Source organism: Mus caroli, chromosome 2, assembly GCF_900094665.2.
Source record: "Mus caroli chromosome 2, CAROLI_EIJ_v1.1, whole genome shotgun sequence".
Classification (NCBI taxonomy): domain Eukaryota; kingdom Metazoa; phylum Chordata; class Mammalia; order Rodentia; family Muridae; genus Mus; species Mus caroli.
Window position 1 is genome coordinate 24,039,885 of NC_034571.1, and position 26,332 is coordinate 24,066,216.

The 26,332-nt window shown below is 52.0% G+C and overlaps 1 protein-coding gene across 4 annotated transcripts in view; it reads left to right on the forward strand.

The window, feature by feature from the left end:
• The first annotated feature begins 11,327 nt into the window (after positions 1 to 11,327).
• The window catches only part of Olfm1 (olfactomedin 1), a 37,709-nt gene continuing 22,704 nt past the window's right edge, over positions 11,328 to 26,332 (forward strand). For 2 of the 4 annotated variants that reach the window (XM_029474395.1, XM_021184415.2), the window contains exons 1-2: positions 11,328 to 11,793; positions 26,129 to 26,278. In XM_029474395.1, the coding sequence (XP_029330255.1) occupies positions 11,728 to 11,793; positions 26,129 to 26,278 (216 nt within the window). In that variant the 5' untranslated portion in view covers positions 11,328 to 11,727. Of the gene's footprint in view, positions 11,794 to 23,704; positions 24,123 to 26,128; positions 26,279 to 26,332 lie in introns of those variants that run through there. The other 2 variants (XM_021184403.1, XM_021184408.2) reach the window with 1 other exon arrangement.

The following is a 26,332-nucleotide window of genomic DNA, read 5'->3' on the forward strand; positions in this document are numbered from 1 at the left end:
TGAGATACCAGGATGTGTGTTGTGACCATATTGTTATGACACCCACCCAGGAGAGACTGGAGCTGACATAATGGCGGACCAGTAATGAGGGACCACATACTGACCAGGACTGCTAAGTTAGACACACATCGTGCTCTCCATTTAAACCTGAACCTTGTGTCAGGACCCTGGAGATGGATCTGAGTGTCACTGTACCTCTCTGTCTGGCTTCCTATGAGACAATGTTGAATACCACTCCCCACATTTCTTGCTTTTTGCCTTGTCTCTTCAATTGGCCTGTTGAGAATAAATGACTGAGCTCACTAACCTGGGCTCTGACCCTAAAACACCAGTTAACAGTAGGATGCTCTTGATCATCCCAGACACCTATCAAAGAGGCACAGGCAGAGAGACGGGCAGATCTAGCTGGCAAGGTGAACCCTGAGCTGTGGAGATGAGGGTGAGCCCAGCACACTGACCACGCCTGGAGTCTAGCTCTTGCTTTCTCTTCTCCTGGCTAGGGTGGGCACTTGGAAAGGCTTGGGTGAGATGCTGGTGACAATGGCAGATAAATAGTCCCAGACCCAGCACAGCCATCCATCCCTCACCTGGAGACCAAGGAGGTCCTTCTTTGCATGGCTATATCAGTAGTGCCAAGCGGATCCAGCCCCAGCATGGGATCCACAACCCTTCCATGCCCATGATGCTAACACCACATGGCTAAGGAGGCAGAGACCTTGGCTGTCACCCTGTGCCCTCAGGCTTTGTGCTGGTTCTGGATGGTCACTTGGGGAGCCAAAGCCCACAGAAGGGTCCTTGTTCATGTGCCTGTTCATGTGACCATCACTTCTCATGCCCAGAAACGTGTAAATCAATGTGAAGAACAAGCGATGCCCAGCTTCATTCATGTTTGTGGACCATGCCAAGGCATCCTGGGTGATTGCTCCTGGAAGCAGCTTTAGTTTCTCTCTTCTCTCTTCCTCACTGCTCCTCTCTCATCTTCTCTCTCTCCTTCTCCTTCTCCACTCTCTTTCCTGTGTCTTTCTCTCTTCTCTCTTTCCTCTCTGTTTATCTTTCCTCTGCCCCTACCTCTCTCCATTATCTCTGTCTCCCTTCCTGACCTGTCTCTTCCCTTTCTTTCTCCTCTTTCATCCTCCTCTTCTGTTTCTTCTCTCTCCCTCTTTCTTCCTCCCCTTCATCCCTCCCTATCCTCTTTCCCTCTCTATCTTTGCTCTCTCCCTCCTCCCTTCTCTTCTTTCCCTCTTTTCTGTCTTTTCTCTCTTCCCCTCTCTTTTTCTTCCTCTCTCTTTCCCTCCCTCTCCTCCTCCCTCTCTTCTCTTTCCCTCTTTCCTCTCTTCTCCCCCATACTTCCCCTCCTCCTCTTTCCCTGTCTTTCCTCTCTGTTATGTCTGACCTCTCTGCCCCCTGTGTCTCTGACTTTCCCTCTCCCTGCCTGTCCCCCTCCCCCTGCCCACTCTCCCATGATTAATTCTGGCGGAACATGGAATTCAAGCAATAAAGAGAGGGGGACTGACTGGGTCTTATCTGCCTTTGTCTTCTTCTACATGAATGACCATTTAATAGTCTGTGAATTCCTTAGGTCTTTGTTCTTAACCTGAACCCCTGGGAAGACAGCAGAAGAGGTGCCAGGCTCCTTAAGGCACCCTACCTGCAGAACTGCCTTTGTACCTTTGAGGTAGGTAAGAACCCCAGGAGAGCTAAGGGGTGATAGGTGAGAGAGCTCCTTTCCTGACTGAATTCTGTGGCCCTTGGAGTTAAGGCAGCCTCTGCTACTTCTCAGCTCTGTAACACTGAGCCAGAACTTGCCTTCATGTCTGCCCTGGTTTCCACATGAGTGACTAACTCAGGCGGTATAGCAGGAGCTTAGCCCGGAGCCTGGCACAAGCTGATGTTCAGTGGAGCAACTTGCTCCCAACTCTTCCTGCACCCTGATAACTCACAACTGGGAGTGGGGTTCAGACCTGCTGTCCTGCCCTGGTAGGGAAATGGCCAATCAAAGTGAGGCACCATAGGCCAGGAAAGAATGTGAGCCTTGGAAGCCTGCAGAACCAGGCTCTGCCACAACCTGAGACAGACTTCACACTTTGGAGCTTCTGCTTCTTCAGCTGAAGAAGGTGGAGATGGTGTGCTCAAATATAGAAGTGAAGATATGTGTCCCGCAAAGGTGCCAAATGCACAGAGTCCTGAGACTGTGATCCATGACCCTCGTCTCCTTCCTGCTCCTCACACCCAGAAAAACGTGCAACCTAGAAGACCCACTGTGGGCATCCCCAGAACCTGTCTGCCTCCTGCAGGCAGTCTGTGCTCCCAGGCAGGGCCACCAAGTGGAGACAAAGGTGACATCAGAGTGTCCGACTCTGATTTGATGTGGAGAAGTAGAAGTGTTTCACTGTGTAATGAGGCTCTAGGCCTCTGCTCGGGATATTGAGCCATTCTGCCCTGCCTGTTGATCATGAAGCCAGCCACAGGAGCCCACTGAGTCTGTCTAGTGACAGTGTCAAGTATGTCCTGAGCAACTTTCTCTGATCTTGGCTTCTCTGTAGTTTTGGATTTAGTGGGATTCATGAAGGTCCCTCTCTCTTGGGTGCCTATCCTGTCCATTCTCAGAAAATAAATGGCTCAAAGCTGGTCTATGTGGCATGACCTATGGAGACTTCTGATCTTGGTTGATGCCTGAGTAAAGGGGGCTCATTGCTGAGCAAACTTCCAATTCATCTCCATGTACACTGAACCTCTAGGTTACACAAGAATGGGCCAACATCACACAGGGAATCCTGCTCAGAGCCTCCTTACTAACCCCAACCCTAATCTTAACCCTAACCCTAACCCTCTAGCCCCAACCCTAACCCCAACCCCAACCCTCTAGCCCTAACCTTAACCCTAATCCTAACTCTCAAGCCCTAACCCTCTAGCCCTAACTTTAACCCTCTAGCCCTAACCCCAACCCTAACCCTCTAACCCTAACCCTAACCCTCTAGCCGGAAACCTAACCCTAACCCCAACCCTCTAACCCTAACCCTCTAGCCCTAACCCTCTAGCCCCAACCCTAACCCTAGCCCTAATCCTAACCCTAACCCTAACCCTTTCTCTGGGAACAGAGTCAGAAAGAAGTCAGAAATCAGATGAACCTGACTTGGCCTCCTCCCTGCCCTGTTTCTCTTGCTGTCTCTCCCCATTATCCAAGCAGAGCCTCAAGCCAATGCATGTGACCCAACTGGCTACTGTAGCAGCCCAGCCCCGACCTCCATCAGAACCTGTAATACACTCCACATCCTTCTGACGCTCTACTGGCCCCCAGGAATGGTCACCCCTCACATCAGCCAACTTGGTGGCTCCAGGATGATGTCCTCCCTCACTTCAAGTCCCCACTCTCTCCTGAGGAGCAGAGACCCAACATGAAAGCCAGACCCCTCCTCCCCCACCCAGCTGAGCCCCGAGTCTGCATTCTCACAAGAGCAGAATTCACAGATCATACACTCTGGCCCCATAGTCACCATCTTCATCTCAAACCCCTTTCCTGTCCCATTGTGCCTCTGTCTCGCTGTCTCTCCTTTCTGTCTATGTCTGTGGTTTTGCCTCTGTTTCACCACAGTCTCTGTGTGTCTCTCTACTTGTGTCTCTGTCACCATGTCTTTCTGTCTTTGTCTATCTCTGGCTCTGTGTATTATGTCTCTGATTTGTCTATGTCTGTCTTTGTCTCTGTCTCTGTGTCCCTGTCTTGTCTCTTTCCATGTCTGTGTTGTCTCTCTGTCTTGTGTGTCTACCTCTCTCTCTATCTCTGTGCCCGTGTCCCTGTCTGTCTATCTTTGTCTCTGTCTGTCTTACTGTCTGTTTTGTCTCTTTATGTCTTGTGTGTCTATCTCTCTCTATGTCTGTCTCTGTGTCTGTCCCCCTGTCTGTCTTTCTCTGTTTATGTCTCTGTCTTTCTCTGTCTGTCTCTGCATCATGTGTCTCTGATCTGTCTCTCTATGTTTGTCTCCATGTTCTCATGTTCTCTCTCTCTCTCTCTCTCTCTCTCTCTCTCTCGTGTGTGTGTGTGTGTCTCAGTATCTGTGTGTCCAGTCTTGCTTCCCCCCTTCCCCCACTAAGCCGCCAAGCCTCACAGCCACCCCAACCAGACCACTGCATGGGACATGGGCCCTAAATGGAAATACAAACATCCTCGAGACGGAGAGGCAAAGGCTATTTGACACCCAGATGCCTTGCAGAGGGAGAGGCTGAGGGTGTGAAGTATGGAGTGAAATGGTCACAAGCATGGGCACCAGGCAGTGAAGGAGGCAGGACGGACATGTCTCTGGAGAACACTAAGCATCCTCTAGCATGCAGGCCTGGCCACTCAGCCTTCAGGCAGCTGATGGAGGAGAGCCTCACATCAGGCAGTACAGAATGCTAAGCAAACAAATGAAGAGGCTCAAGGCGGCCATGACTCTCTTGCCCTGAGGTCCTAGCTTTATTTCTATTGCTGTAATAATCATGAGCAGAAGGAACTGAGAGAGAAAATGGTTAATTTACTTAACCACCCTGATCCAGGCCATCACTAAGGGAAGCCAAGGCAGGACCCTGGAGGCAGGAACGGAAGCAGAGGCCATGGCGGGACACTGTTATTGATTTGGTCAGTTTTGTTAGTTTCTTTCTTTTGTTTTTCTTATCCAACCCATGACACATAGTGGGCTGGGCCCTTTTGCATCAATCATTAATCAAGAAAATGCCCCACAGACGTGCCTACAGGCCAGTCTAATGACACCCAAGCCTGTGTCATGCTGACAAAAAAGCAAAGAGAACTTCCCAACAAGGAAACATCTAACCTGCGGTCTGAAGGAAGCCATTGAGGATCTGAACCAAAGGGTCCCGGCGAGGGACAAAGGTGACTGTAAGATAGGAAAACCAACCAAACAAACAAACAAAGCAAGCGAGTGACTAGATGTCTTAGGATTCCCATTGCTGTAATGAAACACCATGACCAAGGCAACTCTTATAAGGGCAACATTTAATTGGAACTGGCTTACAGGTTCTGAGATTCAGCCCGTTATCATAGCAGGAAGCATGGCAGCGTCCAATCAGGCATGGTGCTGGGGGAGCTGAGAGTTCTACATCTTGTACCAAAAGCAAACAGGAGAAAACTGTCTTGCAAGCAGCTAGGAGGAAGGTCTCAAAGCCCATCCCCACAATGACACACTTCCTCCAACAAGGCCACACCTCCTAATAGTGCCATTCCCTGAGCCAAGCATATACAAACCACCACACACCTGCACAGTCTTAAGTAAGTAAGAAAAAAGCCAGGTGTGATGGCATGCACTGTAATCCCAGCACCTCGAAGGCTGAGGCAGGTACATCTCTGAGCTGGGGGATCAACTTTATCATAGAGTGAGTTTTAGGACAGCCAGCTCTACACAGGGAAACCCTGATTTAAAAGACAACTACAACAACAAGAAGACAAACAGAAAAATAAATGAATAAATCTTTTTTTAAAAAAATATGAAGACCAGGAAGTGGGTGGCTGTGGCTGTAACTCTGGGTAGTTGGGTGATCAAGTCACAGGATCTGCTGCTGGGCTGGATGTGAGGACTCTGGGAGCCAAGCTGAGCCCAGTAAGCCTAGTTCCCGGAACAGGAAGAACAAACTCACTGTTGATGGGAATGGGAAAGAGCAGAGCAGAGTCAACTTGGTGGGCTGAAGACCTGGGAGTTTAGTCCAAGAGAGCTGCCAACTGCAGGCCAACTGTGCACATAACTCATGGAAGAGACTGTGCACGTGTGAGAGGATGTAGGTGCTGAGGGGAGGGAGGAGTATCCGCAGGGAGCACCTCAATCTTTAAAGATGACTGGTTGGTGAGACCACAAGGGGAAGGGCTAAGAGGACCTGAGGGTATAGAAGGGAAAGCTATGTCCAGGCCAGAAGCAGTCATGGTTCCATGGAATAGGTGTGGCCACTGTGGAGACACTACTGATAAAGCCATTGCTAGATTGTGAACATCACTGGTAACCTTGTCCAGAGCCACCTGAGGAGCAAGACATGCCACCAACAAGAACAAAGGAGTGGCAACAGACTCAGTCTGCGATGACCAGTAGCTCCGCACAAGGCACTAAGAGGTGAATGAACATGGCTGGTGTTGGCAGGAAAAGCGGACTCTGTGCTGAAGGCAGGCTATGAGTTAGTGCTGATAGAAGTGGAGGACAGGTTCACAGAGACAAAAGGTTGGTTCACTAAGGAGGAAGTGGAGGAAGACCTTGCTTGTGATCAGATTGGAGATAGAGCAGGGCATCAGGCTCCCCAGAGGGCTCTCAGTTAGTTTTCCCCACAGTAGAAAGAACACAGAGTTGGGACGGATGAGGTGGACGTCAGTGAGAAGGAGGGTTGAGTGATTTCTAGGAGCCCCTGAGCTCCCTGAGTTAGGAAGCCAGGACATCAAAGTGGGCTTCCTGCCTGCTCTGCTGTCTGTAAGCAGGGGATGGTGGGTGGGAAGCTGAGCTTAACACAGCTGATATGATCAGGACAAGAAAGATGGAGATTAGCCAGGGCTTGCTGTGCCATCGCTGGGTGGGACGAGAAGAGTACAGAGGCTCAGAAGAATGGCAGCATCCCAGGCCTCCCTCAGGCCGAGGGCTTAATAGGAGCACAAAGGTTATTATTGCTTCATGTCCCACCCAGAAGAAGGGCTAAGGATTGCAAATTGGGGTGATGGGCTGAGTCTTCGTGACTGAAACTGTCAATCCTGCAGTAACAGCACAGGACACACAAGAATGAATGCAGACACCACATCATTCTCTGATGGCTTCCAGATAGAAACAACTGGTCATAATGCTCAAGATGTTGTCCTTGGTATGAGTCTGCCATTGGCCCTCTCTCCAGACTGCCCTAGACACAGTGCCTGTCAAATAGTGCATTCCCAATAAGCAAATGTCATTCATGAGACGCCACTCAACAAGCTTGGTCAGAGGACACAGTGCAGAGACCTGGGATAGCAGATTGCATGGGGTACCCAGCTCAATTGCACCACGTTAGTGGGAAGCTGGCCATCTGAAGGCTCTGGTCTTGGCTCTGGTGGCAGGATACATCGAAGCTGGACAGCTGGGGAGGTTTCAGGCCCCATTTGTTAGGAAATTCAAAGAGAGGACAGGGAGTTAGTGCTGTTGCCTTGGTAACACACTGTCACGTTATAACGAGGCTCAGTGGTAGCAGGAAGCCTGGCTTAAAGGAGTACAAAACATATCGATTCTCTGGGTGTCCTGAGGAGACACACCAGGAAAGCTGGCTGGTCCATCAGAAAGACAGCGGGTGAGGTAGTTAGGAAGCTAGGAAGTGGGGCGGACCAAGCCAGTCCAGTGCTCGGTAACCCTGGTGGCTGGGAACCACTGAGTCGTGTCTGAGACAGCTCAGGGTTTCAAGGCTGGCACAGAAAGGTTGGGTCTGCCTGACACGGTAGTCCTTGGACCTACACCTTTCCAGACAGGAAAGCCTTGTGCCCAGAGAGTTGCATAAGGTGTGGCAACCTGGAGGACCCTGCTTCCACCCCAACACAGAAACTGAGCCAAGCAACAAAAGTACAAGGTTAGAGGAGGGGCAGGAGTGGAACACTGGAGGCCAGAAGGAGGAGGAACTAAGCACACTAGCTGCTAGCCTTCAACACAGGTGATGGTCCAAGTGAGCACGTAGGATGCCATCTCCATAGATCTTTCCCCATGATGACGAACTCCAGGGTAGCCAGTGACGTTGGCTCTGGGTAACTCTGTCCTGGCTTTATATTCAGCTACAGTGTAATGCGGTTGGCCTCTGGGTCTGCAGGTCCCCAAGTCCACAGATGGAAAATAGCTTGCAGGAATGGGAGGCTGCAGAAGTGAGCTAAATGATACATATAATAACTGTTTATACAGTTTTACATTACACTGAGTATTAGCAACAATCTAGAGGCGATTTGACTGGAAGTATGTGGGAGGAAATGCACGTATTATGCATCAATTAAAATTTTTTTTAAAAATTCACAAATTAAAATAAGACTAGAGAGACTCAACTGTTAAGAGCAGTTCTACTCTTTCAGAGGCCTGGGGTTAGGCTCCCAGCAACCTTCCCAGGTGGCGCACAACCACCCATAAGTCTTAGAGATCTGACACCCTCTTCTGGTCTCCAGCGGGTACTCCCATGCTCTCCTGCACAGACACGTATTATTACAAATAATACAAATAAAAATTTAAAATTAAAATAAACAAAACCAGAAACATTGATTAAAATAAGCAAGAAAATAAGCTATCCAAGAAAAACGTGTCTGTGTTGTAGACAAACAGCACACCATTGTGCCACGGGACGCAGTTTCCAGACTGAATGGCCAAGTGACAATCTCACTCTCTTCTCCCGTTTCAAGCCATCCCTGAGTGCCAGGCAGGGCTGTGTTTGACGCTCACCAGTGTCTTTGCTCCACTAGGTTGGCACAGAGTGGCGGACTGATCATCACTCTATTGACAGGGATGGGAGGGACACCTAGGGATGACCAGCCAGAATCACAGCAGCTCCTGAGAGGCAGACTTGGATCAGAAGCCAGGCTAGGTGGCTGTAAAGACAACAGATTCTCAATTATCTGTTTATATGCATGAGAGAATGAACATGCAGGGACAGAGTGCTACCTCAGTGGTCCCAGGGGTGGGCTTTCTTGATGTTTTCTTCGTTGTATTACATATTTTTTTAAAGTTGTGCAATAATGACTATGTTTAGGTTTGGGGGAGGAGGAGTGTGTGTGTGTGTGTGTTTCTGTGACAGAACTCAGGGCCCTGTGCATGCTCTATCATTGACGTATTCCTCTATACAATGTAAGTAACTCAAAAAAAAAAAAAAAAACAGTTTTATCCAACACTAATGCCGACTCCACAATTTTCTCCCATTTACAGTACTTGCTGTTCTTCCAGGAGACCTGTGTTCAGTTCTCAGTGCCCACACCAGGGGGATCACAGTCACCTGTGTGACTCCAGCCCCAGGGGAACCAGTACCCTTTTCTAGCCTCTGTGGGGACTCTCATACATGGTACACACATTCACACTCACTCACACACACAGACACACACATTCATGCACACGTACACATAAATAAAAATAAACCTGAAGTGATCAAGTCAAAGGTTTGGGGTCTATTAAATTATTGTATTTTTATTGGGATAAGAATATGTCCAATATGTAACATTTAAGTGTCTAATTTAGCAACACAAGTAAGTCACCAATCTGTCCAGTCATTCCCTCCCTCCATCTTCAAAATCTTTCTCATTCAAAACCTCAAACTTGACTTTGTTCTCAGTAATCATTCCTTACTTCTCTCCCTTTAGTCCTGGTAACATCTAATCTCTCTCCTGTCCTGTGTGTGTGTGTGCAAGCGTGCATGAGTGTGTGCCTGTGCACACATGCTTGCATGCGTGCATGTGTGTGTGCACATGTACATGTGTGTTTGTGAGTGTGGATGTGGACATATATGTATGTGTATGTGTGTGCTTATGTGTGCATGTCTACATGCATGTGTGTGCACATGTGCATGTACGTGTGTCTGTGTGTGTGGACTTTGTCTGTGTAGGATGTATGTATAGATAACATTAGCTATCTCCATCTCCTGCTCTCCAACTTTTAAGGCAGGGCCTCTCATTGAACCTGGAGCTCTCATTGACAGACCATCAAACTGAGGGACCCCCTTGACTCTGCCTCCATAGCACTGGACTACAGGTATGCCCAGCTTCTTAGAAGCATGCTGGGAATCCAAACTCAGGTCGTCCTGTTCCAACAGCATCAAGTGCTTTGCAAACTGAACCATCACCTCAGCTCACCTTTACTTTTCAAATTGCACAACCATCTGGCCCATTTCTCTTCAAAATTGAAGACTGCACCAAAGACAGGTGTTTACACTCAAAGCTTTCTGCAAGAGTCAAGAAGAGAAACACCCAAACGTGAATAATCCCTGAACAAGTACACAGAGAAACAAGGTCCACCCTCATAGCCATGCCCACTCACATAGCCACGCCCATCCTCATAGCCATGCCCACTCACATAGCCACGCCCATCCTCATAGCCACACCCAATGAAACACTTCTCTACAGTGACAAGGAAAGACATTTGCTAGGTGCTAGCTACCATGGGGATGAGCCTCGCCCAGCCACAGAAGGAATGATGTTAAATGACACCACTTTTGTGCCACTGGATCTAAAAGAGGCCACCTTGTGGCCCACTCATGCTCCAAAGCATAGACCAGGCCTGTTTCCCTCTAGTCTGTTCCCTGGGGTTTGAACTGGTCCTTGCAAAGCCCCTCTTGAAACCCACACAGAAAGTCACACCCCATCTTGCTTGGAACTCCCTGGGTCCCACACCACAGTCCCCCCAATCCCTCCCACCTACCTTACCCACCCCAGCCCACTCCTTATCCTCTCTTGTGACATAGAAGCATGGAGCCACATTCCCTCACTGCTCTGCTATTTGCTATTGGGGATTTTCTTTATAGAGTTCATTTTCCTAAGACTGAAAGCAAAACAATGGGAACAAATCATCTGAGATGATTCCAAAGCCTTCGGCAGCTAGGCTTCTCGGCAAACAGCTTGGGAACTCCTCCCTCAAAGTGTACAATTTAAATGGAAGACAAGCCTGGCCCTGAGACAAGCCCCCTACAGTCTAAGGCTTTGGGTACGAGAAAAGGGTATCTCCACCCTAGCTGGGGGACTCCAGGGCCAGGACAGGTAAGGCCCACAGGGGTTTAGTTGCCCCGAACCCACTGGAGGATTCTTTTCTGGACCCTCTTTGGTACTCCTCTCCTGATCATAGGTTTGTGGGGTAAAGAGAGTGACAACCTGAAGACAGACACCACAACATATGTATAACCACCTCTGTGGGTGCCACACACACCAACATACCCCACCTGGGTATGGAACACAGCACCTTTCCCTGCGCACGCTTCAGCCCCTAGCCAACCACCCTAGAGGAATGGGAAAGGCCTTTTCCCGTCTCAGGTGACCTGACTTCCCCTCCATGTTTCAACATCTTTGTCACCCTGATCCTTAAGGGCCATCTAGGAGGGACCTGTGCAGATAATCTTATGGGACCTTGTCTCTGAGGATGTCACTCCACCCATTCTAGACACCTCCTCTTTGGGTACTTTCCCGGTGCCATCCTGTCACCACTCAGCGGTCCCTGGCTGAGTCTCCAGAGTGGGTCCCTGAGTTCCCCTTGGTCTAAGACTGGCCAGGATAGACTTGTCTGGCTCAGTTCAATTTCCCCCGCCTTTTTGATGTCACATCCTGTCCCAGCCTGCCTCCTCGCCGGCCGCCGCCCTCCCTCCTCCCTTCCCCGGGCAAGCAAGGCGCACGGGTCCCTCGGCGCCGCCCCCGCCAGTGCCCCTCACCGAGCAAACTTTTGGCACCGCTGCAGCCCGGGCGCGCCGCCGAGCTCCGCAGGGCGCGCCTCTCCGCCGAGCCCGGGCGCGCGGGGACCCGCCTGGCGCGCAGGGAAAGCAAGCGCAGCCCCCGCCCCGCCAGCCCAGCCCTGCCCGAGAGGCAGTCGCGCCGGAACCGGGACCATAAATATGCAGAGCGGAGGCTCAGCGCAGCACAGCCCGCGCGCCGCCCGCCCCGGCTGCTGAGCAGGCGCCGCCGGAGCCCGAGCCGCGGCCGGAGCCCCAGCCCCAACCCCAGCCGGGAGCGCGTTCACATCCCCGCAGCCGCCGGTCGCCAGCACCCAGGCCCCGCACGCCAGGTCGTCGGAGTGGCCGTGAGACATGCAACCGGCCCGGAAGCTCCTCAGCCTCCTGGTCCTCCTGGTGATGGGCACCGAACTCACCCAAGTACGTGTGACCAACGCCATTTTCCTCTGCCAGGGCCACCGTGAGCCGGGCAAAGTCGGGGAGCTGTCCCCGGGGTTGGGACTGAGGAGGGGACTGGAGTGCCGGCCCGCCCCGGGCTTGAGGGAGGGGTGCAGAATGATAGATACTGGTTTCCCCCAGCTCTGGATAAGAGGGTTACAGCATCCCCTCTCCCAAGACCACCTCCCCACTCCCGAGAAGTTCAGAGGGCAAACTGGGGGCTTCCTTTCCTGGGTTTGTCATCTAGTAGGGAACACAGAGGCGACAGCCAAGCCCCTAGGCATTCTTGCCAGTGGAGGTACCTAACTCCTGCCTCCCAACACACCCCCCTCCGTGGCTCGACTGTCCCTTTGGGAACAATGCTACCCTCTGCGCGGTGGGCATGGTGCCACTAAGCCCTGGAAGGGCAGCTGCAAGGCACTCGGGTGCATTGTTGGCTGGCTGTGGAGGATTTGGGGACTGTGACCACATGCAACTAGAGACACCAGTGATGCGCTGTATGCATGTGGGAAGGCTGGAGATGCCCAGTGCTCATCTGCCCAGAACAATGTACCGACCGGAGTGTGTGTCTGAGAGGGTATTCTCCATTTTAAAATTGCAGCTTGGGAGGCTGTGCGCTCCCAGCTGGGAGGCCGCTTTGCTACTAGGGTGTTCAGGCTGGCAGGGAAGAGTCTGCCAGCTTTTGGGCTGCTTAAGAGTGACATTAAAATGCCCTTTGTGTCTGAGTTAAGAACCCCCCCCCAACTCTTGGCAGTCAAAAGTCCAGGATGTTGATGGGCAGCCCACCTTTTAGTCCCAACCTCAGGTGCCTGGACCCTCCCTGCCTCCCTCTGTCCATCTCTCAGAATAAAAGAGGAAACAAAAGAAAGAGGAGAGACCAGAAAGCAGTTGGGAGACCACAGGCAGAAGACTCAGAGTGAGCTTCCCTTGTTCAAGGAAGCCCTTGCAGGCTTAGCTGCCTATGTCCAGGACACACAGTTCAAACTCGACCGGACAGTGGAATTTGTTGTCCCCCACTCGCCCTTTGTGACTCTTGCCTGGAGCTTCCTGGACTGCCATCCAGTTAGCCCTAGAGAGGGTCTTTGTGGAACTCTGGAATGGGAGTTTCCTTGGTCCGTCTGGAGAAAGCATGGAGGAGGGTGCTGACTGGGCATGGTGCATGCATGGATGGATGAACACACACACACACACACACACACACACACACACCATGCACACCACATACACCTGTGTGCCAAAAAGAGCCACACAGATCTTGCTTAGCAGAGTGCCAGCCTTACAAAGGGCAGTGCCTTTTTCCATCACATCTTGGCATAAAGACAGCTGGCCCTGGGTGGTCTTGGAGGTGACTCTCCTCATAGACCCTTTAGCCCTAATGACTCCCCCCACCCCCTTCTGAGAACCTCTACATCTCAATTGTCCAATCGCAAGAGGCTTTTCCTTCCTAAATCCCCTACCTGTCTTTTCAAAGATCTGCTGTTATGGGGAGAAAACTTAGTTCAACTTCAGTTAGACGCTTTGTCTCTATGATGGTGTTTGCCCATTTGTCCTAGCAGAGCATTCGCTCCAGCAAGGCCCTTCAACAGACCCCAGCACACTCAGGAACCTCACCTCTGGGCTCCAGAAAGGTCTCCCTCCCTGCGAGCTGCCTTCAGGACCGTGGCCAGCTCCCGAGGCCCCAAGCCAGTGTTTAAGAGGCAATGAAGTTGTGACTTGCTTGCCTGGAAGGTTCTTTCTTAGAATCTGAGCTCTGAGGTTCCTCACCTCTCCGAACAGAGCCCCTGAAAGTCTTCTTTGTAGAACCTTGACTGGGAAACCTGTCACCTTGACAGTGATGGGATTTCAGGTCCAAATCTCATGAACCAAGAGCTCTCAAATCATCCAACCACATTGAGTCTAGGAAGGCTCAGTTCTCTCTGCCTGGGTTATGCGGTCAGGGGCCCCATTGGGATGGGGACAGGTGGCTTTCACAGTCAGTAGTGACAGCTTGAGATGGTAGGCTGGGCTGCACTGAGTCAGTTGGTCCCTTAGGATATCCATGCCTGGAAATCTGTTGTTTAATCCTACTGTGACAAGAAACACTCAGACACCTTTGGGCCTCAGAAAGCATCTGTCTTCCACCTCCATCCAGGCCAGGGGAGGTGCTCCTCACAGCCACATTTGTTCTTCCACCTCCATCCAGGCCAGGGGAGGTGCTCCTCACAGCCACAGAGGAAGTGTTCCTCATAGCCACATTTGCTTTCAGCTCTTGCAAACAGTGGGGACATAAGATCCCAGGATGGTGAGTGTAGACCGGTACAGGTGGGCATGGGAACCAGCTGGGGATGGATAGGCCAGCCCAGCCCATAATGAAGGCTGCCTGCAGGATCTCGGGAGGCAGGTGGGGGCATGGAGCACGTGCTGGGCCATCTGTTCTCCCAGCAACTGGCTCAAGCTGATCCATTCAATCAAATGCCAAGTACTGAGTGACAGTTTGTGCCATGCAAAGCCGTAGCCCTCCTGAACTTTGTCCTCAGACAGAAGGCTTCTTGGTGTGGCTTTGTTCTGTGGTTTTTAATAAAAAGATGACATCGGTGCTCTTTGAGGCTAGCGTCGGTGACACCATCCTGGGCCTCCCAGTGGGGCACTGGGTTGTTTATTGTAGTCCTGGGTTGGGGGCATGACTAGGGCTCCCTGGTCTCCAGGCCTACACACAGCCCACCCCAAGCCTCGGCTTAGATAGAATCCTGATCTGTGGGAGTTCGGTAAGGGCTGGGAAGCTCTGCAGCAGTGACCTTGACCTAGGGAGGTTGTTCTTACTAGTCACACTAAGTAAGCACTGAGTCAGGTCTTTACCTCTCTGAGCCTGACCTTCTTTTTAGAAGGAAGATTAATGGGATGATCTCATCAAGTTCTCTGTTATCTGTCCACAGCCAGCCTGTTCCATTCTTGCATCTGCTCCACTCAGGGGCCCTTTTCTGTAACAAGCCTTCCTTGGCCACCAACTGGTTGGATTTAGCCCCTTTCATATCTGAGCTTATGGTGACACACAAATCCAAGTCCTTGTCACCGTCATTTGAGGCAATACCCTTTGTGGGAAGATTTGAGGCTCTGCCATGTCATTTAACACAAGAGTGGCTTGCACCAAGTGCTCTAGCTGTCAATGGAAGAAGGGTAATATCCCAGCTGGGTGCTAGAGTCATTTCTGGGTGAGCCCAAAGAGGAAGATGAGAAGGGAAAGGGGGCTGCAGAGGCTGCTGTAGACAAAGGGCCCAGAACCCTTCTCCTGTATCCCATGCTCCAGTGACTACTGGGGGCCAGCTCCTCATTAGCCATCACACCCAGCTCGGCATGGCTTTCACTAGCAATCCAGTGTCCCTGATATCCTCATGAGGCCAGAGCTGTAAATGCTTAGAGAGCTTCCCTCATGCCTACTATTACCGTGCTTGTTGCTCCATTTCTGTCTTTATTGACTGACTTCTGTGTACTTGATCCTGGAGTCTGGTGGGCTGTCACTGTAGGTGCTTGCAGATATAACAAGCCCTGGGCCACACAGGGCACTGGGCCATACCTGGGTAGTTCTGTGGATGGGACTTGTAGAACCACAGCAGGAGTTGTTAACTTCATCTCCCAGAATCCCAGGAAGCCTGCATCATGGGGGTTCCATGGACACCTTGCTCATCTCCCCAGCCCTCCCCTCACATCTGTCTTGGTCACACAGACTGTGTGATAAGGGTGACAGGGAGCCAGGTGGGACTGGGCTCTTTTCCTACAGTATCTCAGAACTCACTCTTTGTACTACTCAGGGGTGGGTGATAGCTCTGAACACAAGTGCCCAGCTCCTAAGACACAGCACTCAGATACACGGGCCTGCCTACCTTGCTAAAAAGGAGGCTGGAGAACATGGGGACAGGGGAGATGGACAGAGTGCTGTAAACCCCTCTCACAGGCAGCAATTTGCTTCCCGTTCCCACTTCAGCCCTCCACAATCAAAAGCTAGTTAGTGGTTGTCTACCTTGGGTAGCATTTACTATTAAAGTTATCAGGTCCTGTAATCAGTATTAGCATCACCGCATAAGGTGATACAAAACTAATTACCACTTACACTGAATTAGATGCTCGAGGAACTGTGAGCCTGAACTGGCCTGATGGGGAGAGAAGCAGCTTGCAGCCTTGAAAGAGGGTGTGGTGTGGGTGCTGTTTCTGTGAGACTGGCAGAGACCAGCAGCCACTGGCTAGTTCCACCTCCGGGTGACCTAAGTTAGCACTGAAGTCCAACAGAAGGTGTGAGATGGAAAGTAAGACCTCCCCCTCCCCCTTTACTCTTTTTCACATTGTTGCAGCTAGAGAAGCTCAGGGTATGGGTAGATCAGCCATTGCTGAGGGCTAACACAGTCTGGGTCATCCTTCCATCGGGCATAAATAGGGGAACTGAGCTTTTCATACCACAGTGTCCCTGTGGCCTGGGGTTGTCCTTGTTCTTAAAATGAGGACACTGAGGTTCAGCCCCAGCTCTGTCTGACACCCGAAATTCAGGTGTCTGCTAAAACAGAGAGAAAAATAAACAGCTCTGTGTCGTGAAGCACCTGAGAGAGAAGGTGCCTGCTGTGTCCCTGGGTCACACCAACCTCTGTGGCGCAGAGCTGTGGGTGTAGCTGTAGGACAAGATGCTGACATTCAAGGGGAAGCAGCGAAGGGGACGGATGCAGGGTCTGAACCCCATGGTCAGGGTTTCTGCCCTCCCATAAGGCTCAGCCCTCATTGAGTCTTCTCACCTGCCGAGACCCAGGGACGTCTGATAATGCATGCTGGGGCTCCTTGCCTCAGTCTCATAGCAATGCCAGGGGTTGCCGAGAGTCCTGAGCTTCTTTAGCATTTGTGCAGAATCTTGAGATCCTAGGAGTCTCAAGTAGAACCTAGCCACAGATGTCACCTATGTTCAGGTCTCTAGAGTCACCCAATCTCTGTGTGGGTGTGGCCTCATCACTTGCATGATCTGTGCAGTTTGTGCAGTGCAGGGATAACCTGGGCCTCCTCAGAAGGATCAGCACTGTCTGAGTGACCACCCTTGTTTCAGGCTTCCCGGGAATACGTGCTCTGCCTCGGACCATCTTCTGTTCTCTGTACCTGGGTTAAAGCTCGAGGCCACAGCTCAGGTGACAGCTGGTGAGAGTGTTTTCTTTACAGAAATGAACATAGCTATCTCTTGCTCTACAGAACTGACATCCCAAAATATAGCTCGGTTGGTGGTGTACTTGCCTGGCATGCATGCAAGCCCTTCTGAGTTCTGCCCTTGGCACCACTTAAACCTGAGCTTGGTGGAGGACACCTGAGAAGGAGTAAAGGCTGGAGGCTCCAAAGCTTGGTGTCAGCTGCATAGTGAGTTTGGAGTCAGTCTAGGATACCCAAGACCCCATCTCAAAATAAAGTCTGAAGCCAGGTGTGGTGGCTTATGCCTACAATCCAGTATTTAGGAGGCTGAGGCAGAAGGATTGCCTTGAGTTTGAGGCTTGGGCTACAGAATAAGACCCTTTCTCTATAACACACTTAACACACCACACACACACACACACACACACACACACACACACACACGGGGTGGGGGATGCTAATTCCTTAGCATCTCTCATTAGTTGCCCAGTAGTGACCGTACTTACCTAAAACAATTCTATCCAATCCTGTGGTCTGAGTGGACATCTCACCCCTGAGGACTTACATTATTGCTCAGAGCTGCCCCTGGGGTACAGAATGGCTCTCCTGCAGGCTCTGAGAAGGGAACACTCCACTGGCTGTGAGTGATACCTGGTGGTATCTGAGGGTCAAAGGGAGAACACGGATGTATTTCTCAGTGCATCTCAGGGCACTGGTTACGTTTAGACAGCATAGCAGAACTGAAAGAAATGGACAGAGGCTTTCCCAGCAATTGTGCCTTTAGTATGTGAGTCCTTACACCCAGCCACCCACCCATCACATGGCTGCCCCTGCTCTCCTACATGGTACTGCCTGGCCTGAATCTATTCTTGTGATTCAGATGTGTGTGGCAGTCACAGAGAAGGCTTGACTAATGTCCTGTGCCTATCGGGGGCATAGAAACTCATAGGCAGGAGTTTTTTTTTTCCAAAGATAGCAGAATCTTTGTTAGAGGTAGCAGAGAATCTTCATAGCTCAGCTCTGGCTCTGTAGCGGAGGGCTGCCATGTAGCAGAGGGGACAGGGTTCAGAGAAAGTCTAGCTTGGCAAGCAGGAGCTTGGTCTCCAGAGTCTGACAGCATCAGGGTCGGCTGCTGAGACCTATGACATCTCGATATTCCTCCACTCCCTGCTGGTCACCCCCAGTCAATGTGTTGTCTCTAATCATGCATAGTTTAATTCACATCTAGGTCAGGTGCTGCTGCCAGAGAAGTCAGCCCATCCTCAGCTATGGCAACTCCTCTCTCCTGGGAAGGAGGAAATGGAGTCTTTATAGCTCCCGGAAACTGCAGGTTAGCCTCAAGGGAAAGGTGTCCGCTGGGATGTGCCACTCCCGGGGTTTGACTCCAGTTCTGCCGGACAGTTCCGGGTATGTGGGCTGAGCCTTCCCACAGACATTAGTGAGAGAGGCTGGAGAGAGGCAGAGGCACTGCTAAGACCCAAGGAGCAGCATGGCAGTTCGCTCTCTGGATGAACAGAGAGCAAGCGCATACCTAATGAGCCAGAAATAGAGAAGATCAGGTATCAGTGGGGGACACTATTTTAGGGACAGCTGAGGGCCGTGGAGTCTTTTGCTAGGAGGGTGTGGCACTTGGTCACTGGGAGATGAATAGTTGGGACAAACCTCAGGTCTCTGGATTAGCTGTCTTGCTAGCTCTACTGATAAATTCCAAACTCAATGGCTCCTGGTGGCTGCCATGTGATTCTTGCCCATGGCTGGGCTAGACCTGGAACCTCTGCCTTCTCACTCAAGGCCACAGGGAAGGACAGCCCCTCTCTCCATCACTTCCATGATATAGGCAGAGAGAAGGGCACCAAGATGCAAGTAGCCCCCCAGGGCTGCTCAGAGAGGCCAGCAATGGCAGTCATGTACCTTTGGCCTCTGGGTGGTCCAGAGTGCGAGGAGCCAGGCTGAGGTGGGGAGCACAGCTCTACCCATCCGTGCTCCCAAAGCCCTGTGCTTCTGGAGGACACCCATGGGCTCATGTGGAAGACTTATGACCTGGCTACCTATGGGGCCTTTTGTGGCTGCTCAGAGAATGTCCTGGGATAAGTGCAATCATTTCCCTATTTCCAGAAATTTCTGTCTGCCTCAGAGAAAGATGAGAAAGACAGGGACAGAAGGAGCTCCACGTGGGGACGCTTCCATCAGTCTCTTGGCCCTGTCTGTCTGTCTGCCATCCCTCTGCCTCTGTCCCTCTCTGTCTCTGTCCCTCTCTTTCTCCATCCCTCTCGATATGCCTCTTTGCCTCTATCTTCCTTTCTCTGTGTTCAATGTCTATCCCCGTCTGTTTGTCTATCTCTGTATTTCTCCATGTCTTTATTTTAGCCCCTCCATTTCAGTCTCTTCTTGTCTCTGTTACTCTTCTGTCTCTTCCTCTCTCTCTCTCTCCCCACCTCCCTTCTCTCTCCTTCCTTTCAGTTGTTTTCTTTCCCTCTTTTCTTCCCCCTCTCCTGTTCTTCTTAAACAATCTGGAAATGGGCCACTCAGACATTGTTATACTTCACCCTGTCATCCAGCCTTGGTCTTGTGGCACTGTCCTTGGCTAAGGAACATCAAGAACTGAACTAGAAACGGCTTCCCTCCAGGTGGTCACTGCTGGCCCTGACACCTGAGCAGGCTCCTGCCCTGGGGCCTCCATTCTCAGGGGATGAGGTGGTGCTAGTGTACTGTGAATGCCTATCCTTCATGGTCCTGTCATTGCCAGGTAATTCCTTAGCATCCCTCATCCTCTGCATAGCAAATGCTAGCCCCTGGCAGGAGGGACGTGTCTGGGCAAGTGTCCTACGCCAGCTTGTAGACTTGGCCCTCACTTTCAGAGCTGAGGAACTCAGGCTATGGAGGGAGGTCAGTGTTCTTGTTTCTCGGTTGTTGATACAACTGTGCAAATTCTAAGCCAAGACTGGTAAGGAGAAGGCATGAGACTAGAGATCTGGCAGTGTGACTCATCACACAGGGAACAGAACCCCAGGCCTTCTGAGACCGTACCAGCTACAAGAGCAGGAGCTGCAGAGAGCTCTGACTGATTCCCAGGGACATCGGGATGAGAGTTGTGTGGGTTACAGGAGACTGGTCTTGAATGACCAGGGGCAGGGGCACTACCATGCTCATGGTCTCTGCCCTGAGAATGGGCTGTCTCTCCACACTAGGCCAAATCTGCTCATCTTCCAAAGCCAGGCAGCTCATGTGCAGGCAGAGCTGGGGGTAGCACTCCCCTGTAAGCTTTTGAGAGGACCCATTCTGTAACATCCTGGATGCCAAATCTGTAGGACTGTCTGGGCACAGCACCTAGTCCGTCACTGTGATGATTATTCAGTGGCAAATGTGGGCTAGCCCCTGCTTCAAAGAAAATCAGGTAGAGATTGGGGCCTGAGTTTGGATGCTTTAATGTAAATGCCTGTATTCTTCCACAATCCAAGGATCACTTCTGGGAGTTCTGTGCAGAACACTAAATCAAATGGCACTTAATGCCAACTCTTTCAGATGATCTTCACAAATGCCTTAGGGACAGTAGACCCTCCTGCCAAATCTGTAAAAAGACTGAGCAGGACTTTGCTTTGGGCTTGGAAGAGTAGGCAGAAATTAGCTTGAACCTCTCAGCTCAGGTAAAGTCAGAGCAATTTGGTACAGGTGAGAGAGGCTAGGGTACAGTTGGAGAGATTGGGATACAGGTGGAGAGGCTCAGGTCCAGGTGGAGAGGCTCAGATGCAGGTGGAGAGGTTCGGATACACGTGGAGAGATTCAGATTCAGGTAAGGGAGACTCAGGTGTTGATAAAGGTGAGACGCACAGAAGCAGGTAGAGCAGGAAGACTCAGATATGAGTGAAGAGGCTCAATTTACATGAGAGGGGCTCAGGTATGGATGCAAGTGGAGAGGTTCAGGTACATGTGGAAAGACACAAATGCAGGTGCAAGTCGAGAGACCTGGATTCAAGTGAGAGGCTCAGGTGTGGCTGCAGGTGTGCAGGCTCTGGGAGTGGGGGTGGGGCTAGAGCTGAAAGGGTAATTCTGTATTCACTGTACACCTCTGTTCCAATCGCATTTCGAAATGATCAGATGTGTGTTTCTTCAGTTCTCTGTCAATTTAGACACATTCTGAGGTGACCAGTTTCAACAAGTATCAGTGTGGGTAGGGTTAGAATTTCCTTCCACCTGGCCTACTGATTGCCCTTCGATGTCAGCTTAGTTCTCAACAGCCAGTTCCACTCTGATGCATTCTATGTGAGTTGATCAACTACATTGAGTGCTTCTCAGCCATTTCTTAGGGAAGCCTTGAACCTCTGGCTCCCTACATAGGCTTAGAAGAAGTATGAGCTGGAGGTCAAATCTTTGTCACTCCACAGTGACCTGTTGTGGTGAGGGTGGGAGACAGTTCCTGGCCTGTGGTACTAAAGGCTACCGACTCATTCCTGGGACTACTTGACCAGACCAAAGCTTCACTGTTTCAAACTCTCTGAATTCCATTTCCTTTCCAAAGCCCAGCTAAGTTAAGCTCCTCCATTTCAGGGCAGCAATTGTGGGTTCTGTGGAAATCACCCACCTAACGCAGAGTCAGGAACCCTTTGAAACCACTATAGTTATATGGATATATGGCTATATCTATATGGTTATAAATCCCACCTCTCTCCTTAAGAGGAAATACTTTCATTGCTTGTGATATTTGACTGACAGCAGCTCCAGAGGTGTGTCAGAGGGCTCAGGGTCATCACACCTTATATCAAAGCCCAGCTCCGCAGCCTGCCTTGCACAGGTTGCTGGCTGAACCCATATTTGTCATTTGAAAAAGTGACAATGACTGTCACTAGAGCGGGCCAGTCTTATTCCTACACTCTTAACACATCACAGGAGAAAGCTACTATTGTCAAGCCCATTTTACAGATGAGAGAGCCGAGTCTCAATAAAGCTCATTAGCTAGGTCACTGTCTCATACAAGTTCATAGCAGAGCTCCCCTTGACCTCAAGGTCACTTGACCTCTGGGAGGGACTTCTGCCCATTAGAGAGCAGGAAAGGTTTAATGGTGCTTGACCATGGAGTGTGCCTAACAAAGACACTTATGGTCTCTATGCTGCATCTGACACAGAGCTTAGAGTGTGTTGTACTGTGTATCTTGCACTAAGTAGGAATTCAATAAAAGGTATGACTCCTGAGATGCCTTGAGAACTTTGAGGACTGGACTGGGCTGGATTTGAAATTGTTTATAAACATTAAGCGCTCCTTACCTTTGTGTAGTAGGAAGCAAGTGAGTAGACACAGCCACGGCCCTGATTCTGTTCAGAAAATGCCTGGCAGGGGATGTAGGGCAGAGAGCTCTGCATCTCCGGCTGCTGCATCCATCAGGACCACTGGGTGTGACTGGCCTGCAGTACCAGATTTCACGGAGAGATGGCGCCCTTCCCTAACAGTTGTAATTCGCTGGCATCTGACCCAAACTGGAGGCACCAATGAATGCCATGCATTAACCAGAGAAACAGCTCAAATTGACTTCTTGGGCCAGCAGGGCTCACGCCCAGCACTCGGGCCAGGGTCATCTTGGCTGTTGAAGTTTTCTCTGCAAATGAGAACTGAACACAGAGAGACAAGCCCCCGGAAGATGTCATATCCCTCTTGGCAGACCTCAGGAGACCTGCCTTTGTTCTGACATCTCTTCCAAACCCTCATCTAGGGAGTCTATAATTGACCAGGTGGGAAAGAGCGCAGGGGTAGGGGGCTGCGAATAGGCTGGCTTTCCCTGCCCGGGACTGGGACAACTTGGAGGAATGCCTGCAGAAGCTGGCTTTCCTCCGCTTAGAGGGCTGCTTCAAAGTCAAAAGCACTATGAAGTTGTGTTTGCCGGCTGTGCTGTTGTGCTGAGACTTACAAGTCTTGGCACAGATACTGCTGAAGCTTGCCTGGCCCTGATCTGGGTCCCTGCGAGGGACCCCTGTCCATCTAAGCCTACAGCATAGACGCCAGATACTCTAACCCCGCCCCCGTGCATGTACTATAGCCCACAATCATGGGTGTGGCCCCTCTAGTTCCTCCTGAGCCCTATGCTTCCAGCAGCTCCTGACGGTAGGTTGGCGCACTCTCTCTCCTTCATCCTCTACTGTGCACAGCAGGCATACCGCCCCCCTCCAGTCCCTCTCTGTTTAAACCTGCTCCCACAAGCCCAGGGTACCCCCCCCCAGGACTTCCAACTGTTCCCTCCTGAGGTAGTTGTCCAAGGTTCCCAACAGTGTCTCTCACTTTGTAGCCACCTCTTTACTCCTTCGCTGACACTGGAGACTCCACCCAAGCTCCTCTTTCCTGCTGGGGCTCAGGAGACACCCCAAACTGACTGGACTTAGTCCACCAGGGAAGGCAAGCCCAGCAGCAGGGGAGGAGACCCTTGACCACAAGCAGGCCGGGCCTCGGCGTGACAGAGCCGTGAGGTTGACCGAGAGAGCAGGGGAGGGGGGTGTGTGGATGGGTGCCATGCGAGATTCTTGAGGTTTTAATTTTTTTTTACGATTTGTGGCGGCATTTTATCCGTCCTCCTGGGTGACCCAAACTCTTCGGCCGACCGGTTTGCAGATCTCGCTGCCTGCAGCCAGGGGGCGGCGCGGAGCCGGAGCTCCGAGGAAAAATCCACCCATTTCCTGGGCAGATTGCGTCGGCCGCCGCCCGGCCTTGTCCCCGCCCCCCGGCCGCGGCCCCCGCGCACAGCCCGCGCCGCGCTCAGAACCCGGTGGCCCTTCTCGAGAGCGGAGCGCGCGGGGACGCTGCAGCGGCGGGCAGCGCGGGCAGGCAGCGCGCGCCGGGCAGGGCCGCCTGGTCACCTCCCGGCGCCGGGGCGGCGCGGCGATGGCCAGTGCGCACAGGGAGGCAGAGACCGGCGGGCGGCGGCGGGCAGAGGGGGCGCGGGGACGCGGCCGGGCGCCCCTGCCCGCCGTGGTGCCCGCCGCCTGAGGCTGCCCGGGGCGCGGGAGCCGGCGCCGACGCGGCGCGGGCGCAGGAGGCCACTCGAGGCGCGATGTCGGTGCCGCTGCTGAAGATCGGGGTCGTGCTAAGCACCATGGCCATGATCACCAACTGGATGTCCCAGACGCTGCCCTCGCTGGTGGGCCTCAATACCACTCGGCTTTCGGCCGCCAGCGGCGGGACTCTGGACCGCAGCACCGGCGTAAGTGCGCCCGCCTTGAGCCCTCGCGGCCCCTCCTCCCTCCTGCCTCCTCTCGGGTCGAGCCCCGGGCTGGTCCGGCGGTGCGGCACAGGATGGGGTCACCCTGGGAGGGAGGGTCACAAGGGCCAGGGTCACGAGCCCACCCTCTGCCCTGCAGCCAAGCAGCGGCTCCAGCTGCGGCCGCCACTCGCACTCTGGCGTTTCAGGGTGATGCTTCTTGCTCCCGGTCCCCCGGAGGGGCTTGAGGACACCTGCTTTGGTAATGGTGGGAGGGGTTCAAAAGTCCAGAGTCCTCGTTCACTAATATTAGGAAATCTTTTTTGCAAAGATTAGGAAACTGAAGCTAGGGACTTGGGGACTTAGCCAAGGTCACTCAGCAAGTAAGGGGTGGAGGTGCTGCTTAAAACCCTTTATGGGCTAGGTCCAGCCAGGACTCAGCTCGCCCTACTTTGTAAAAGACGGACTGGATCGGTGCAGAGTGGGGCCCAAGGCAAAAGACCAGAGCTTGTGATCTCACCTGAGCCCCCCAAATCCCAAGGGATCCTTCCGGTCTCATCTCGGTTGGAAGATCTAAGCGTGCACTCCGGAGGAGGTTGAGAGGAGCTGGGCGGGACCCAGCTGCCGATCTGTCTTCACCCACCCCTCTCTACTGGCCTCTGACACGGAAATCTAATCTCCATGTCATCAGCAGCCTGCGGATGGGGAGCTATGGCTGAGGGTTGGGTGGAGGGTCTGGATAAGGCTGACTTCCATGATAGATGGAGCAGGCTGAGCTGAGACCACCCTTAAGTCAGGGGCCACTGGAAAGGGGCCCTGGCATAACCTTCTCAGTGGAAAGGATAGGTGAGGGACCAATCTCGTTTCCTCCAGTTTGCTCCCAAGATCTGGGTGGTGTGACCCATCACCACTACCACCACCACCACCACCAATCACTCTTGTTGGGTCTGCCTCTGTTGTTTTAAAATGAGTTTCTCTAGTGACCTGGTGCTGGGAGTGGTGTCCCACTCCTTAAATCCCAGAGGCAGGTGGGTCTCTGTGAGTTTGAGGCCAGCCTGGTCTACAGAGTGAGTTCCCTGACATTCAGAGCTGCATAATGAGACCCTGTCTCAAAAAAAAAAAAAAAAAATGCCAAACGAAAATATCACCGTGAGTTTCCCTGATAAGGACTTTGGATGCTTGTGTCCTAAGCTGCTGGGGTTGGATGAATGAAATGAAGTATAACATTACCTGCTTCTCTACCTTCTTCCCATCCTTATCTAAAAATAGCAGGGAAGTGCAGGATGCCAGGGAAGGGCTTGGAGACTGGGCAAGCTGCAGTGGCTGGAGGGCAGGGGGCATGGTGGTGTGTATGCAGGAGCCTTGGTGGCTTCTGCCCCTGCTGTACATCTGAAGGTCAGGGTCACGGGTGGTATAGAAGGCCTGCAAGGTGAATCCAGCCACTCAGCTCTGGGTCCTTGGTGGTCTTTGGGCAAACCCTCAGGACTGAGGTTAAGGGTGACCCTTACAATATATTTGTATATATACAATATATTTGTTGACATCCACCAATGGCTAGTGCGTGGGGGAGCTTCATGGAGTTGGAAATCAACATCTTAGCCAGGCTGCGTTTGTTCCGGAGACAACACAGCTCTAGGGTTGCTGCTCTCAGTTCTTAGGTGCCGACTCAGGACTCATAACAATTGTGCTTGTCTCCAAGTGTTAGGGAACAGGAGATCAAGGCTCGTCAGCATCTTGCTGGGAGAAGAGGGTATCTGATTCCCTAAACCATTAGCTACTGGTTTTGTATATGGCCCCCTCACCCAACCTAGTGCATCTGCGGCCCCTCCCACCTCCCCCGGCATTAATTTGATTAGAGGTCAAAACTCTGAGCGCCCAGGGTTGAACATGCATTTTAAGGCACCGTTCCTCTCCAATTCCTTGAGCCCTCGGCACCCGGGTACAGGTCTCCCTCATCCTCACATTCTCTCTTTCTCTCCTCGTGCCCTTCCCTGCCTGCCCCTCTCCAGGTGTTGCCCACCAACCCCGAGGAGAGCTGGCAGGTGTACAGCTCTGCCCAGGACAGTGAGGGCAGGTGTATCTGCACGGTGGTCGCCCCCCAGCAGACCATGTGTTCGCGGGATGCCCGCACAAAACAGCTGAGGCAGCTACTGGAGAAGGTGAGTCGGTGCAGAGGGTATGTGTGAGCTTGCACATGCAGAGTGCAGTGTGGT